This window comes from Thermochaetoides thermophila, assembly GCF_000221225.1.
Source record: "Thermochaetoides thermophila DSM 1495 unplaced genomic scaffold scf7180000011818, whole genome shotgun sequence".
NCBI lineage: Eukaryota > Fungi > Ascomycota > Sordariomycetes > Sordariales > Chaetomiaceae > Thermochaetoides > Thermochaetoides thermophila.
Genome location: NW_006383034.1, coordinates 2543236 through 2557613, shown reverse-complemented (window position 1 = coordinate 2557613; position 14378 = coordinate 2543236). Strand labels below are relative to the sequence as shown.

The 14378-nt window shown below is 52.1% G+C and overlaps 3 protein-coding genes and 1 non-coding gene across 4 annotated transcripts; all 4 read left to right on the top strand.

Moving 5' to 3' along the window:
- Window positions 1–551: 551 nt before the first annotated feature.
- On the top strand, window positions 552–5665 carry CTHT_0046890 (uncharacterized protein; the record flags this gene model as incomplete). The annotated part of the gene is made up of 3 exons (XM_006694999.1): window positions 552–1626; window positions 1685–2474; window positions 2545–5665. 3 exons carry the CDS (start codon window positions 552–554, stop codon window positions 5663–5665), a joined length of 4986 nt encoding a protein of 1661 aa, XP_006695062.1.
- Window positions 5666–6053: 388 nt separating this feature from the next.
- On the top strand, window positions 6054–6125 carry CTHT_0046880. Its single transcript has one exon. It is a non-coding gene; the product is annotated as a tRNA-Arg (tRNA).
- Window positions 6126–6789: 664 nt separating this feature from the next.
- Window positions 6790–7988, top strand: CTHT_0046870 (uncharacterized protein; the record flags this gene model as incomplete). The annotated part of the gene is made up of 2 exons (XM_006694998.1): window positions 6790–7455; window positions 7941–7988. 2 exons carry the CDS (start codon window positions 6790–6792, stop codon window positions 7986–7988), a joined length of 714 nt encoding a protein of 237 aa, XP_006695061.1.
- A 5132-nt stretch (window positions 7989–13120) lies between these two features.
- On the top strand, window positions 13121–14077 carry CTHT_0046860 (uncharacterized protein; the record flags this gene model as incomplete). Its single annotated transcript, XM_006694997.1, has 1 exon — window positions 13121–14077. One exon carries the CDS (start codon window positions 13121–13123, stop codon window positions 14075–14077), a length of 957 nt encoding a protein of 318 aa, XP_006695060.1.
- Between the last annotated feature and the right edge of the window lie 301 nt (window positions 14078–14378).

Here is a 14378-nt window from a genome sequence, read left to right as displayed (position 1 = left end):
AAGAGCTTCAATCTCGTTTCGTGACGCGCATGACTATGTAGGTTCCGAGTGGTGAGGATGGGGCTCGGGAGGAGAATGCAGCGAGCGCGGCCCGCGGGTGAGACCGAGTTTCCAGGACAAAAGCTGAAGTGGAGAAGTGGGGTTCTAGGCACCAAAATTCCACTCGCAGACGAATTGCAAATGCAGTTTAGGTCTTGGCATGTCACTCTACGGCACTTCAAGCTCACCTTCGATTACAGCTCTGTAGACAGTTCCGCTCTCCGTTCGCGGTCTCGTCGAGGTTATCGATAGCCGGGCTTAGCGACCGTCACTAATTGCTGACCGCATATCCTACAACATGGAGAGCAACTATGGGATTATATCATGGAAGGTGTCGCTGTCTCCCACGATGTGGAGATCCTTTTCAAAGGCACTTCTTCCCCGGCTGGGATAGCGACAACTTCAAGTTCATAACCACAACGACATCACAAGAGATAGATAAGGAGCGGTGGTCAGTTTTGGTCATCATGTGTTGATCAGCAAGAATCCTCATTCACTTTTCTGCCCCCGATATGAAAAAACGAAGCCTCTACGACGAAGCCTTAGTACGCTTCAAGAAGAGTGCCCTCGAGCACCATGACTCCCCTAAGGACAAAGAACTCCTGAACGAATTCCTCAAGGAGCGAGCTTTCCCAGAAGAAGCCAGGAAAGCTGCCGAGGCCTTAAAGAGAGATGCCGGCAAGAAGTATGGCAGTAAAAAGGCCGGCGACGTGGAGATTCCAGAGTCCTGGATCTCAAACATCATGGGCAACATCGAGCTGTTCATCAAGGCCGGCGACTTTGCGCTGAGCAACGCCCCTGAAACGGTTGGCATGGCCTGGTTCGCCGTTAAGATCACGCTCAATGCCATCCAGAGCAACTACGACCTCTACGCCTTCTTCGGCTCTGGCCTGAGCGACGTCAGCGAGGTCATGATTATCGTGCGGCACTACGATCGGCTCTATGATGAACGTCACAAGCCCAATTGGAAGCCTAGTCCACTGGTCGAGAAGCTATTTGAGGATGTCATTGCAGCTTATGTCGCCGTCCTTGAGTTCTCCTACGCCATCAAGCGCCATTTGACGGCCGGCACCCTGTCCCGTATCAAGCATGGCATCAAGGACTTCTTTGGTCTGTCCAAAATCAAGTTCGAGGACAAGCTCAACGCCGTGACTGAGGCGAAGAAGAAGATTTTGGAAGAGACCCAGGGTGCGTTCCAGGACAAGACGCTTAGCCAGCTGCAGAGTGCTACCACTGTGCTCTCCCAGATCAAGGATTGCGTCAAGCATATCCAAGACTTCCAGGAGACAGAGCGCCGGCTGCGTGAGGAAGCTAACGCTAAATTCGACTCGATTCTCAAGGGCCTGGACGAGATCAAGGCTTCTACCAAGGTTAAGAGCCGGTGGGATTACGCCGTCCAGGATTTTCAAACCTTCCAGGAGTCACTCGACCCCCTGAGTGGCTGCTTCAGAATGCTCTATCAGACTCTGGAGAACATTTACCCTGGGACATGTGAATGGATCTTCAACGAGCCTCTGATAGTTGACTGGCTTGCGATCGATGTTGACAATCCTGACGAGGACATACTCGTCATTCGTGGCCCTGAAGGTTAAATTTTTTTTTTTTTTTTTGTCACATAACCAGCTATTCACTAACACTTAGTTAGGCTCGGGAAAGTCATATCTTGCAGCAGCAATTGCTGACCGCGTCATGCAAACTAGCAGCAATGATTCTGCTATCTTATACGTCTCATGCAGTGATATGACAAGAGGCACAGGACGCGACAATCCTGAGCAGGTGACTGCTGACAGAATCGCTCACACCGCGCTCCATCAGCTTTACAATCTAGCCAAGCACGATGAAGACACTGTTGAGACACTGGAGGCCTGCAACGCCATCTTCAGAAAGGCCAAGAAAGAGCACGAGAAGCTGCCACCCCATATGCGCGACAAGAGTACCGGCTTGCCCGACTTTGGTGACGCCATGGTCCAAATCGCCAATTTACTCGATAGGGATGTGTTCCTGATCATCGATGGCGTGGATAGGAACAGCCTCGGTGACAACGATCAAGGCGAGCTTTTACGGAAGATCCAAGATCTTAGGGATGAGTTTTCCGAGTATGGCGAAGTCAGTTTGCGCGTTCTGGTTACTTGCAGCAACCAAGCAAAGTTCTTCCATCATCTCGATATGACCTCGCAATCGTGGATTGACGTCTCCCAAGGTAACCACCGTGACATCGAGCACGTCCTCACCCAGGCACTCGAACAAATACCAGGCCTAACTTCGGCCGAGAAGGAGGAGGCCATAGGTGTCATCATGGAAAAGGCCCGGTCGAGATTTACGTACGTCGTGAATACTGCCATCCCCTTCATGCGGGAACCGTTTAGGCGTCCATTATCCGCGCGTTTGAAGGCGTTGCCCGATGACATCAATGATATCTATGCCAAGGCACTGAGGTATGATGAGCCCAAATTATCTGGAGCTTCTCCGGACCGCCCTCACCTGGTGCCTACTAGCTCCCTCCAGCCCTCAAGGATGGCCCCAAGCAAAGGAGATCATGGACTCTTTTCAAGGGATATATGATTCCCCCACGGATGATGGCATTCTCGCCACCGAGAGCGAAGATTTAGAGGAAGATGGGTTTCCTCCGATCGAAAAGATCGAGTTCGAGCAGCTTCTAAATGCAAAGGGACCATTCTTGAGAGTCCTTGAGGAAGACCCATTTTGGGTTGACCTTGTCGACAAGCAGTCTCTCGAAGAGTTCTTCGTCAAGCCAGGTCTCGAGTCCCAGCACGAAGTGGAGCATCATGCCAACGAGGAACTATTATGTGCGCGATGCAAAGCGCTGCAATCCAGCTCTACCAGCATCACTATTGATCCTAAGCAAGCCCATCTGCAGATGGCGCTTACTTGCCTGCGGCATTTGAATAACCCAGTCTTTCAGAGGCGACTTGGGCTGGCTCCTGTCTTCAGCTCCCGCCATGATGGCCAGGCGCAAGCGGAGCCTATAGAGGAAGACAATCCTTCGGCGGCACCGGAAACTCAGGGAGCAGATCCTGCACCGACCAAAGAACAGTCTGAACGTCCAACCGAGACAGGCTTTGTCGAAGCTTTCGACAATCTCTATGCTGCTGAAGACTCGGAGGATGATGAAGACAAGACTGGGAATCCGTTCGGCGAGGAACAGCCAGATGAGGATGAGGATAGTGACCCATATGTCCGCGAGGCAGGTCCAGCTTCGACCGATTGCTCCTCGCGTCGTCGCCGGTATGAATTCGAGTATTGGCAGTATCATGTTCGCGCGGCCGAGAAGCTCTGGCCTGCCGAGGAAAGGGCCGGCAACAGCACTTGGGCCGCTCTCATGGAAGAGCTAGATAGATTCGCGTTTCAAACCCCTCAGTTCTTTGGCGCTTGGCAGCAGACACGTCCTCGTTTGAGAGCGTTTCCAGGAGGGCCACATCCGCCGCTTTTTGTCGCCTCTGCCATTGGGCTTATCAGTTGGGTCGAGCATCTCCTCGACCGCGGTGAGGATATGAACGAATTGTCAGGAGGTTACAGTCCCCTTCAGGCAGCAACTTTCGATCAGGACGGATTTCCCATCATCAAGCTATTTGTCCAAAAGGGCGCCGATATCAATGCATTCCATGGTGGCGGATGGAATACTGTCCATCTGTGGTTCCGTGCACACGTCGTTACTCCTGATGAGGCTCGCTTTCTGTTGGAGCATGGAGCTGATCCACGTATTGCTTCGTCATATGAAGAGGAACACTGGACTGCTCTTCACTACTTTGCCATTTCTGGAGAGGATCCGGAGGTGGTCGATCTTCTCGTTGCCCATGGCGCAGATATCAACGCTGTGCACCCCGAAGACCCGACAGCCTTCTCTCCGCTCCATCTTCTGCTGATGAGACCGAAAGACATCCCACCCGCGTTGCTGAAGACCTTCATCAAGCACGGTTGTGATACCAACTATGAGAATGCGCTTTCAGCGCGACCTTTGCAGATTGTGTGTACTCAAGACCGATTTGAGGAGCTTAAGCTGCTACTCGAACTTGATGTCGTAGACATCAACGATCAGGACCTTCACGGCACTACTGCACTTGATGAGGCCATTGATGCAGGCTATATCAAATGTGCGAGCCTGTTGTTGGAACGCGGCGCAAACCCCGACATAACTGACAAACTTGGCCGAACTCCCCTCCACACGGCCGCCATGAAGGGAAACGCCGAAGCAGTAAAACTGCTCCTGCCGTATAGCCGCGATCCAAACCAGGCCGATGATCATGGATGGACTCCTTTTTTAATGGCATGCCTGGCCAAGAATGAGCAATGTGCTTCGCTACTGTTGGACACTTTGATCGAGCGCAAAGTGCCGTTGGCCGAGATCAACAAACCATCCCGAACTAACCGCACTCCTCTTCGTCAGGCAGCGTCCCGCGGATTCAGTAACGTGGTGTCCAAGCTGCTTCGTGTGGCTGAAGAGAAAAACGACCCGGACGCCCTGCCCATTGATGCTGTCGACACACGAAAAGGAATGGGGGCTCTCCATCGGGCTGCCATGGGCGGCCACGCCGCTTGCGTCCGCGCCTTGCTCGCTGCGAACCCGAAACCCGATGTCAGCATACGCGACAAACAGGCCAAGACGGCTCTTATGCTCGCCTATGAACAATGGGCCATCGCAAACGACAATCCTTCCTACGAGGAAATAGTCTCCCTGCTAATCGACGCTGATACCTCAGCCGCCATCCAAGATCCCGAGCTGGTCGCCGTCTGCGCCACTAATGGCAGCACGGAGCTTCTCAAAAAGTTATGGCGCCTCAACGCAGACCTCAATCGACCCGACCGCTTTGGCTGGACGCCCCTCGAGCTCGCTCGGCACTTTGGTCGCGACGACGCCGAGGCCTTCCTCAAGCAGCAGGCCACCTGGGCCAAGCTGCTCCCAAACAAGTGGTCGTTCGTCTTCCCGGGCACTACGGCACTCGGCGCGCGGTCGATCCACGGCAGCGATGGGCTATCCATCCTGCACACCTCCCACAAACGTGTCTGCATCTCAGCCGACAAGCCCATCCCTCCGACCCTCGACAAGTACTACTTCGAGGTCACCCTCAAACCTATCTCAGAAGATATTATCCCTCTCTCCTTCCAACCCCGGCACCCCGAATTCGCCATCGGATTCTGCACCGTCGGCGGCGCGGCAATCCGCTTCCCCGGCTGGGCTCGCGAGTACCGGACGCCGCCAATCCCCGGGTCGGTCGCCGAGAGCTGGGGGTACATGGGAGATGACGGGTCAGTGTGGGCTTCTCACTCCTCAGTGACGTATGATGCTGATGAGCCGGAGGAGTGGAGGATTAGTGTGGGGGATACCGTGGGGGCGGGGGTCGATTTGGTGGAAGGCGTGGTGTGGTTTACTAAGAATGGTGCTAAGGTTGATCGGGTGTTGGAGGGGGTTACGGGTTTAGGGAGGTTATGGCCTGTTGTGGGGTTGTATGATCCTGTCTCGCTAGCAGCTAATTTTGGGAATGGAAGTGGGGAGGAGTTTGTTTGGAAGGGTGAGGTTGAGGAGGAGGAAGAGGAGGATGAGGGGTCTGACGGGGATGACGAGGATGCTGATGGCGAGGAAGATGAGGATGAGGATGAGGAAGACTGACAATCTTAGCTCCTGTTCTGAGTGTCAGCCAGAGCAAGACCCTGTGAAGCAGGCAGAGGAGTGTCACTTGTGATGGCAAAAAAGTGTTGCATCAGATTGGCTATTCCTACACGAGCACTTTTTCCCTTTACACTTTTCGATATGACTTCGGACTGCAATTGTTGTATCCTAATCAATCTGCTCCCGAACATATTCCCGGAAAATATGACCTACCTAGCATAGCTCCGTCTGAGCTTTTGGGGTCTCTCACCGAACTTCTAAGTCATACTGTTTTTGAGTCTATGCGAGAGTGGGGTCATAAAAGTGGGTCTTCATCCTTGTCGCTATGTGCCCTGCCATGCCCCACTTCAATACCATTCAGGGCCTTCCCTGACAGCAACAAGGAATTGGGCTGCTGGCTCAATGGTAGAGCGTCTGACTACGGATCAGAAGGTTCCAGGTTCGAATCCTGGGTGGCTCGACCCATTCCTTGAATTTTCCTTTTGCTCCTTGAGCTCTCTTTTCGCATCTGTCCTTGTTCTCACAACTGCAGCTTTTGTTGCAATGGACGGCAATTTTTGGTACCTGGATGCTTATTCTAAAGTCTTGGGCAGGGCCGTACAGGATCAAAACTTCCCAACATGAAGTCTTTCTTCGCTTGCAAGCACCGCGCTTCTCTTGATCCTCGATGCAAAATTTCTTTGTCATCAGAATGTGACATTCGGCAATTTTATGAGATTTACCTTGGTACTAGCAACTCGAAACATCAACTATCTGTTCAAGTTGCGACAAGCCAGTTTCTTCCTTTATCGGACTGTCTCGTAGTTCCTAACCATATTAGCAACGTTCTCGAAAACCCCGCTCATAGGTATCCCCACTCGTTCTCGTGGATGCTTAGAGGGAACTCTTACCCAAAGCTCAAAAGTCCTAAATACACAGTACATCCCTGACTTCATCTTAGCTCTCGCCACCAAGCTCCCCGACTTATAAATCGACCTCCTCTGCAACGAAAGCTCATGTCTCGACCGTGCATCACCATCTTGAATCTGGCCAAAATTTTGTCCAAACGCTGTCCCAACCGCTTCACCAACCAACACTTTATCCCACAAGCCCATCATTATTCGACCTCCCATCACACCCGGACAATGTCAACCACAACTCCCAACCCACCATCCAATCCCCTCCCCTGGAACCCCCACCAATATCTCCTCTTCCAAACCGAGCGCAACCGTCCCATCCACGACCTCCTTTCCTACCTGCGCTTGTCCGCCCATCCTAGTTTCAGCCCGACTCGTGTCGCTGATCTTGGATGTGGCCCGGGGAACAGTACTAAGTTATTGACGCAATACTTCCCCAGCGCAAAAGAAGTTGTGGGGATTGATTCGTCTGGGGACATGCTCTCTTCCGCGTCGAAGGTTATCCCCGAGTTAGAGTCCGGCCCAGAGGACAAGAGAGAAGTGAGGTTCTCGCTGGGTGACGTCCGAACCTGGACTGCCCCAGAAGGGAAGAAACCTGATATCATCCTCGCTAATGCAGTCCTGCACTGGCTTCGACACAAGGACCGCATCCCAACTGTTGTGCGTCTCGTCCGCAACGTCGTGGCCGACGGCGGGGTCGTAGCGATCCAAATGCCGGATAATTATTACGAGTGGACGCACCGCGCCATGAGGGAAGTCGCTGTCATGAAGGGCGTCCCCTGGGAAGGATGCTTCCCTCGTGTGGGATATTCTGAGGGGGAGTCCTACACCGAGGAGAGACCCGACCTGGACCCGATAGAGAGCATGGAGGAGTGGTATCAGGCGTTGAACAAGGTCAGTGGGAGGGTAGAGATGTGGACGACGAGGTATGTACATGTGTTGAGGGGGAAGGGTGTAAAGAAATTGTGGGGTGGGTGAGGGGGACGGGGTTGATGCCTTTTTTGAAGGCATGTGAGAGCGAGGAGGTGAGAGAGGCGTTTTTGAGGGAGTATCAGAGGAAGTTGGGGGAGAGGTATAGGGTGTTGGGTGAAGGGGAGGTGTTGTTGGAGTATCCTAGGAGGTTTATTGTTGCGTGGAAGGGGCCAAGTGAGTTGGGGGAGGAGGCTGGTTGATGGGTGGACAAAACGAATAATTAGCTACGGCTTGGATTAGTGATTAGGTATAGGAGTTCCAAGCTGGTAGTGAAGTTATTGAAGGTTGCGCCTAGAGATGTTACGCCCACGATGCAAAGAAGCACAAATAATATAATGGTGTACAACTCAACGAAAAAAAAAAAACCAAAATGTTTGCATCACTATTTGAACAACTCTGCTGCCCAGGGCCATGTATTGGGAAATGTGCAGATGCTGGTCAACGGATTTGCCTAATTTTTTGAGAAACGGCCTACGAGCTTCCGCGTCCTGTGCAGCCTTTTTTTCTCCTCTCATTCATGGGTCTATCCTTTGGCTCCGTGGTCAAAGTATGTTTGCTTCCGAATGTAGTCTCCGGCAAGCCAAAAGGGGCTCTCGAAGGCCCGCTTGAGCGTCCTGAGTTTGGCCAATAGCACATCTCTTGGGTGTCTCCGAGTTCTTCCTGTCGCGTCCGTTCTTCGTCAATCAAACGCTCCCACAAAAACACTACTCAAAGGGATAGTCTTCTGAGGCTTCTGTGGCTTAAATGTACTACGCCCATCTCTCACTCCTCTACCGTTCGTCTCCAACGGCGGGAGATGGCCTTCTGTTCGCAGGCGCAGGAGAGAATGCAGCATCTTCGTCGGCTGCTCCATCTCCGCCGAGTGTTGGGGAGCGCCCCCTGAAAGGAGGTGCGTCACTTGGCCTTGTTGCTAGCACTCAAATCACTTTCCATGTCTCATCCCTCATGCCAGAAACTCTGGAAAGGTCAACTTTCGATTGATGCTCGAGAACCATATGTTCAAGATGGCAGTTTTTGTAATATCCATCGCGCTCCATGTATATGTTGCGTTCGTCCAGCATGGTCTTTCTCTTCTGGAACCATTCCTCTCCAAAATGCTTATGGCCCCATTGCTCGTGTGTCTTGGGGTCATACTTACCCGGGAGAAAGGGTCAACGAGGTGTATATGACCTATTCTTAATCTGCTTATCTGGATGACAAGCTGCCCCAATGCGGCTAAACAACGATGGAAGCATTTCCCGCTCACTTGACCAACTATTGCGACTCAGGTGAGAACTGGCAATTGTCCTGCTACGGTGGTGTGGTAACTAATAAAGAAGCCCCAAGTAGGGCCCGAGGACAGGCCAAGTTAAAAGTCGGGGAAATATTATCGTGGCCAAAAACCACAAATAATTAGTCCAAATCCTCGATAATGCGAAACTTGGCTGATGATAATAAGAATTGTTGGGTGTAAAAGAAAATGGTGGATGTGGATGGGAGTATTTACTTGTGCGTTGCCCTGCAGAACACGCGGCCCTGGGGGAATCTGCCAAGCACATTGGGTACCGCATAATAACAACGCTCTACCTTCTAAACCACACACGCGTGAAGATGGATGAGCATGGCTCTTATAATAAGGTCAAGTGTGCACCTGACCTCAGTGGAGCCAGGGCTGACCGAGGTAGGTCAACGGTGACCACACCGTGGTCACTTGCGGCTAACATGAACGGCGAGACAGCCTTTGGATATGAATATGTATATAGAATCGCCCATCCTCAGAGTCATGATGAGGATTCCTCAGTCAGCAATACAGACAGTTGGATGCCAACAACTGGTGACAGCAGCATACAATTCTTTATGAGATCCTTTTGCCCCTGTGAGTTCCTCAGCCTTCCAGGCTTTTTAGAGATCTCGTCCTCCTGCCTCAGCCATCTGACTCATTTGATCGTTTGGCTCCAGGTATCTTCCGGGATCAACCGAGTGTTTGTGTCGTTCACAATCATTCTATCTCTGGTGTCCCTTGTGTTGGCAGTCGGGGATACGCCTTTCCTTGGACTGCCCTGTCCGTGTAACTATTCGCTCCCATCCTCCTATGACTTCAACTGGAACAGCTGGACTACAGTCAGGTAATAGTTGATGGCTTCCAGGGAGTTGGCTATAACGGAGAACATGAACAAGTAGATTACCAGCTCGCTTTCCAGCATCACCTGCTCCCTGTAGAACCATTGCTGGTTAAAATAATGTCGTTAGTATCATCGCGGCGGCGAATGTAGCCAAGTTTCGCGAGGATGGCAGAGCCGGTCGCGATTCTGCGGGCTGGTAATGACGAGTTGAGCGACTTAGTTGCCGGAGTAAGGGGTTGGGCAGAAGAGGACTTTCTTCTTCACGAGCTGTTCTTGTTGGCTTGCCATATTCGAATGATGCAAGTTGAATTCGGCTGGTTGAAGTATAAAGGTACAGCCTGGATGTTGTGGCAATCGCTGTGGTTGGAGTGAGGGAAGGAGATGGTAAGACTCGCAGTCGAGTCTATTAGTTCAGCCGAACCTCTCGAGGGTAAAACTGCGGCTGCTTCTGGAGACGGGCTACAAAGCTTGTGGGATATGCACAAGTCATAGAGCATGTGGAACGTCGAGTATACCTGGTTCATTGTCGGGAAATTGGCGAAAAAAAAATAGGCCACTAAACAGATGCCCGGGAATGGACAAAGAGGAAGCTGTTCGATGCATGTGAAGTTCTCAGAGATTTGCTATTACCATGAAAACGTTGCGTTGAAACTTAACGCCATTGCAGAAGGATGAGTGAAAAGATACTGAGTGGGGTCTTTGGCTTCACTTCCTGGAAGTTTGACCAAGTGAGCCTTGAGTGTTAGCCTTAAATCTTAGGGATTTTGTGATATCTCTATCAACCCGAGATTTCCAATGCTCTCGAGGTCTTCCACGTTCAGAAGCGGAGATAATCTGACATGGACTTAGGAAATTTAACCATAAGTAAACGATAAACCATGATTACAGAGACCAGGTCCCCGAGAGCTTTGGCAAAGCAAGCAGACAATAAAGAGAGCAATGCCATTAACTTTCTAAGCTGCGCTGTCTGATGTTAAACGGTACTGTTGCATGGAAATGTCTGATTGGTTCAGCAACTTTCTGGTGAACTGCACTGCCGCTGAGGCAACTCATTGCGGACTTTGAATGTGGACCATGAGGTAGACCAATAGAGCATTTCTACGGGTGTTTGACGGGTTAATCCGTGCGCGAAGACTGAGACCTCAAACCACGATGCTGTCAGCATTTCCATAGCTGAGCTCTAGGAACGGGAGTCAAATATCTCGATTAAAGGAATCGCAAGAGTCTCGACTTAGCAGGGCTGTTGGCAACAAATCAATCGCAAGTCTTGCGTTTCGAATTTCATCGATACTTTCGGTGTGGGGAGCCGAGGGTCCCAATACCTGCTGTCAGTGCTATCACGGTGGATGGCAGGAGAGATACTTGCTATGAGCCTTCGAGCTGGACGGTTTGCGAACTCGCAGTCCCGGAATCCCGATCAACGCTCCTAATGTCAAGTACAGCCCAGGGAGCTCTGTAACAAATTGACCTCTTGCCCTACCGATAATCAGTCAGGGGAGTCAACATCATCTTATGCATCCTCGATCTCCTCCACAAAGCAGCGGGGTCACCGGCGCCACAAACGTGGATGACACAGCCTCGGCAGCATCTCTTCATGCAACCCAGATCACAGGGCAGCGAATCGCTGATGAGCTGCAGCGCCACAATTGAGGACATCTCGTTGGGGGCCAAAACACAGCCGTCCTCAGCGGGGCCGATCAAGTTTCGTTGTCCAATGAAAAGCCTCAAGCATTAATGACCCTAGCAAGAACATGCATGCCAAGACGACTCAAATGCGGGAGGGAAGGCAATGATGGTTCGCTTGGCCCGAGGGGTGATCGAGGACGTTCATAAAACCCAGGCAGCACCCGTCCAACTCTCTTCCTCCTTCCTCTCCTCCATCGCCATCCGGAGTTTCGAAGTGTTCTTGTGTTGTTGAACTCATCTCTGCTTTCAAACATCGCCAGTTATATCGTCGCTGTAGTCAACGTCATTTCCTGTTGCTCATCTCGTTCCGATGAGCCCCAGTCGCCCCGCCCGCGACGGGTTAGGATGTTGCTGCTCTCCCTACCTGAGTCAGATCGCAACGGACGGCATCGAGATGCCTTACAATGCGCTACTCAGTTTTCGATCCCCTCGAGGCCAATTGGGCAATCCTTACGCACATCGTCCTCAAAGTCAAGTCACCCCTTTGATGTGCGGAGTTGCCCAAACAGTCGAGATGCTCGAGAACAGTATGGACCCCTGCCCCTAGCTCATCAACGTCGAAAGCTTGAACAGCTTTCAGTTCCAACGGATTGTTCGGCTTCCATGCCAAAAGACGTCATCTGATTGTGTTCCGGTGATGCTGACATGCTTGGGTTTTGTAGATCAATTGTGACCATCAGCGGTCCTTATCAAAACCTGGCATCTCCTTTAGCCCAGGTTCCCCAAGTCCCCGCCGACAGCAGATTTGTGGATGCAGCATCAAGCGTTCCCGTTCCACCCCCAGCCAAACTTCCCATGGTTGGACGCCCGATGCTCACCCGTCTCAACATCTGTCAACCTCTTTTGTTCCAATTTTCTTTTGTTTCTACTCTGGCCCGAGTCCAGACTTCTTTCCTTCGGTTTTTTCGTGACTCACACTCAGACTTCGATATTTCTTTTCAGATTTCAAGGGCTGATATCTTCGGAGAGAGAAGAAAGTTCAATGTATGTGAAGAGGAAGTTCAATGTGGAGGAAGCATTATGGGCAAGGCTCCTCGCGGGAAAAGCATGCCGAGAGGCAGTCTGAATTGCGAGTCCATCGAGGGCAATGTCAGGGTCAATGGCTGGCTCTGTCATGCCCATTCAAGGATGAAGAGCAGCAGGATTTGCGTACTTGGACCTCGGGATTCATCTTACAGATTGTCTCGGAGAAAACCAGGCTCAATTCCAGCTGCACACTATGAGTCGTTCAGCCACCTCGACAAGACTGCTGCTATCATCACTCTCGCGGGCCGATTCGACACAACAACGATTCTGAGTCCCGCACCATGCCAACATACCCTAGTTCACCAAATTGATTCAGCTCATCCCTCAACACGATGGCGCGTTACAGCGACGGATTGCGCTCTCTCAGCACTCGACAAGTCGAGCCCGACAACACGGCAGCCTCTGGTTGAGAAAGTCCGAGACACCATTCATCTCGGACCGCTCAGCACAAAGGACAACCTGGCTGCCGCGCGACCCCTGATACCTGGGTTGATGCACCCTTGTTAATCGCCAAAGTTGATCATCGACCTTGGACTACGTCGTTAAACTGGTCCCCTTCAGCTACCACTGCGTCACCCACGTCATCGGGAGGCTCACGCCGACCAGCTTGCTCGCAATCACGCACGTCATCGCTGCTCCGATCAACCCAACCGACTTACTACACACACCTCTGCTCGAGAGAGCATCTCTGCCATTGCTGTCAGCCATTAACCAGCTCACAACCCTTCATTTGTGAGCCAGGTTATCTTACTCTCGCCGAGACTAGCATTACCATGGCCACCGATCCGTTTTCTCCAGCCTACTCCCCCTTCCTCTCGTCGGCCGACGATGACATGGAGCAGGGCGAGTGGGTTTGGGTCCCGAAGAAGCTCGCTGCCACGCTACCGGCTGCTTTTAGCGCCTCTTCTCACTCGCATCCGAGCCCTGATCTGTCCCAACAAATGTACCACTCCTTCACCAGCGAGCCTACTGCTTCCAGCCCGGAGTCGGCTTCTTGGAACGCGTCACCTGAGATGCCCGCGTCCCCGAACATGATGACATACGACTTCAGAGGTGCCAGTGCAGGGCTGAGTAATAGTCCAGCCGCAGAGCTGCCGCTTGAGTTCGATTCGTTTCATGTCAACCTGGCGTTGCAAATCCCGACGACGGCAGCGCCTGCATTTGGGACTAAGCCATGGCTGTCAGCCGCCACAACTGCCACCACAACTGGCCCCCTTTTCCCCACAGCCGGGTTGGACGCTGCGATCTTTCCTGGCAATCTCGATCTCGAGCTCGACCTGGGCCTCACTTCGTCTCCTAATGGGGAAGTGCTTTTTATGGAAGACGTTCACCTACCTGAGGGCAATGTCTCTCAAACCCCGCCATTCAACCCCCTTACACCGGCTCCCCGCTCACCTCAGCCAACAATGGCTTCCTCTCCACAGCTCGTTTGCTCTGACGTCGCGTCTATCCCTTGTCCCAGCTGCAACTTGACCTTCTCTAGCACGGCTGCTCTTCGTAAGCACACCCGCCGCGCCCACCGCCCTCCCTCCTTCCCATGCCCGCTTCCCCACTGCGGTAAAGGCCATCTTGACGCGAGGGCACTTGCTCGGCACCTGTGGGCGAAGCATAGGGAGTATGCTGAACAAGCGGGGACGCCATCTGAGAGGGTTAAGTGCAAGTTCTGCGAGTATGAGGGGCGAAGGGATAACGTCTCGAGGCATATGAAGAGGCACACTGGGGGGAAGTAAATGAAAACATGGCTATAAGGAGGTAACTAGAGCGGGGTTCGAGATAGAAGCGGGATGAGAAGAGGGATGGTGCAAGTTTTCAATGAATTGTTTATTGCATATAGCGATTTGGCGTTTTGGGTTTTGGGTTTTGGCGAAGTATTCGGTTGTTGATGAATTTTTGGGTCATACATAGCTTATCTTGGGTAGTTAATATACAATGATTCCCCAAAATATTGAACTCTGTTTCAAAGGAGATTGCCGCTTTGTGGACATTTTGTGTCTCCAGAGTTTTGGTCCCGGAGAGAGCCGAGGTCCAAGT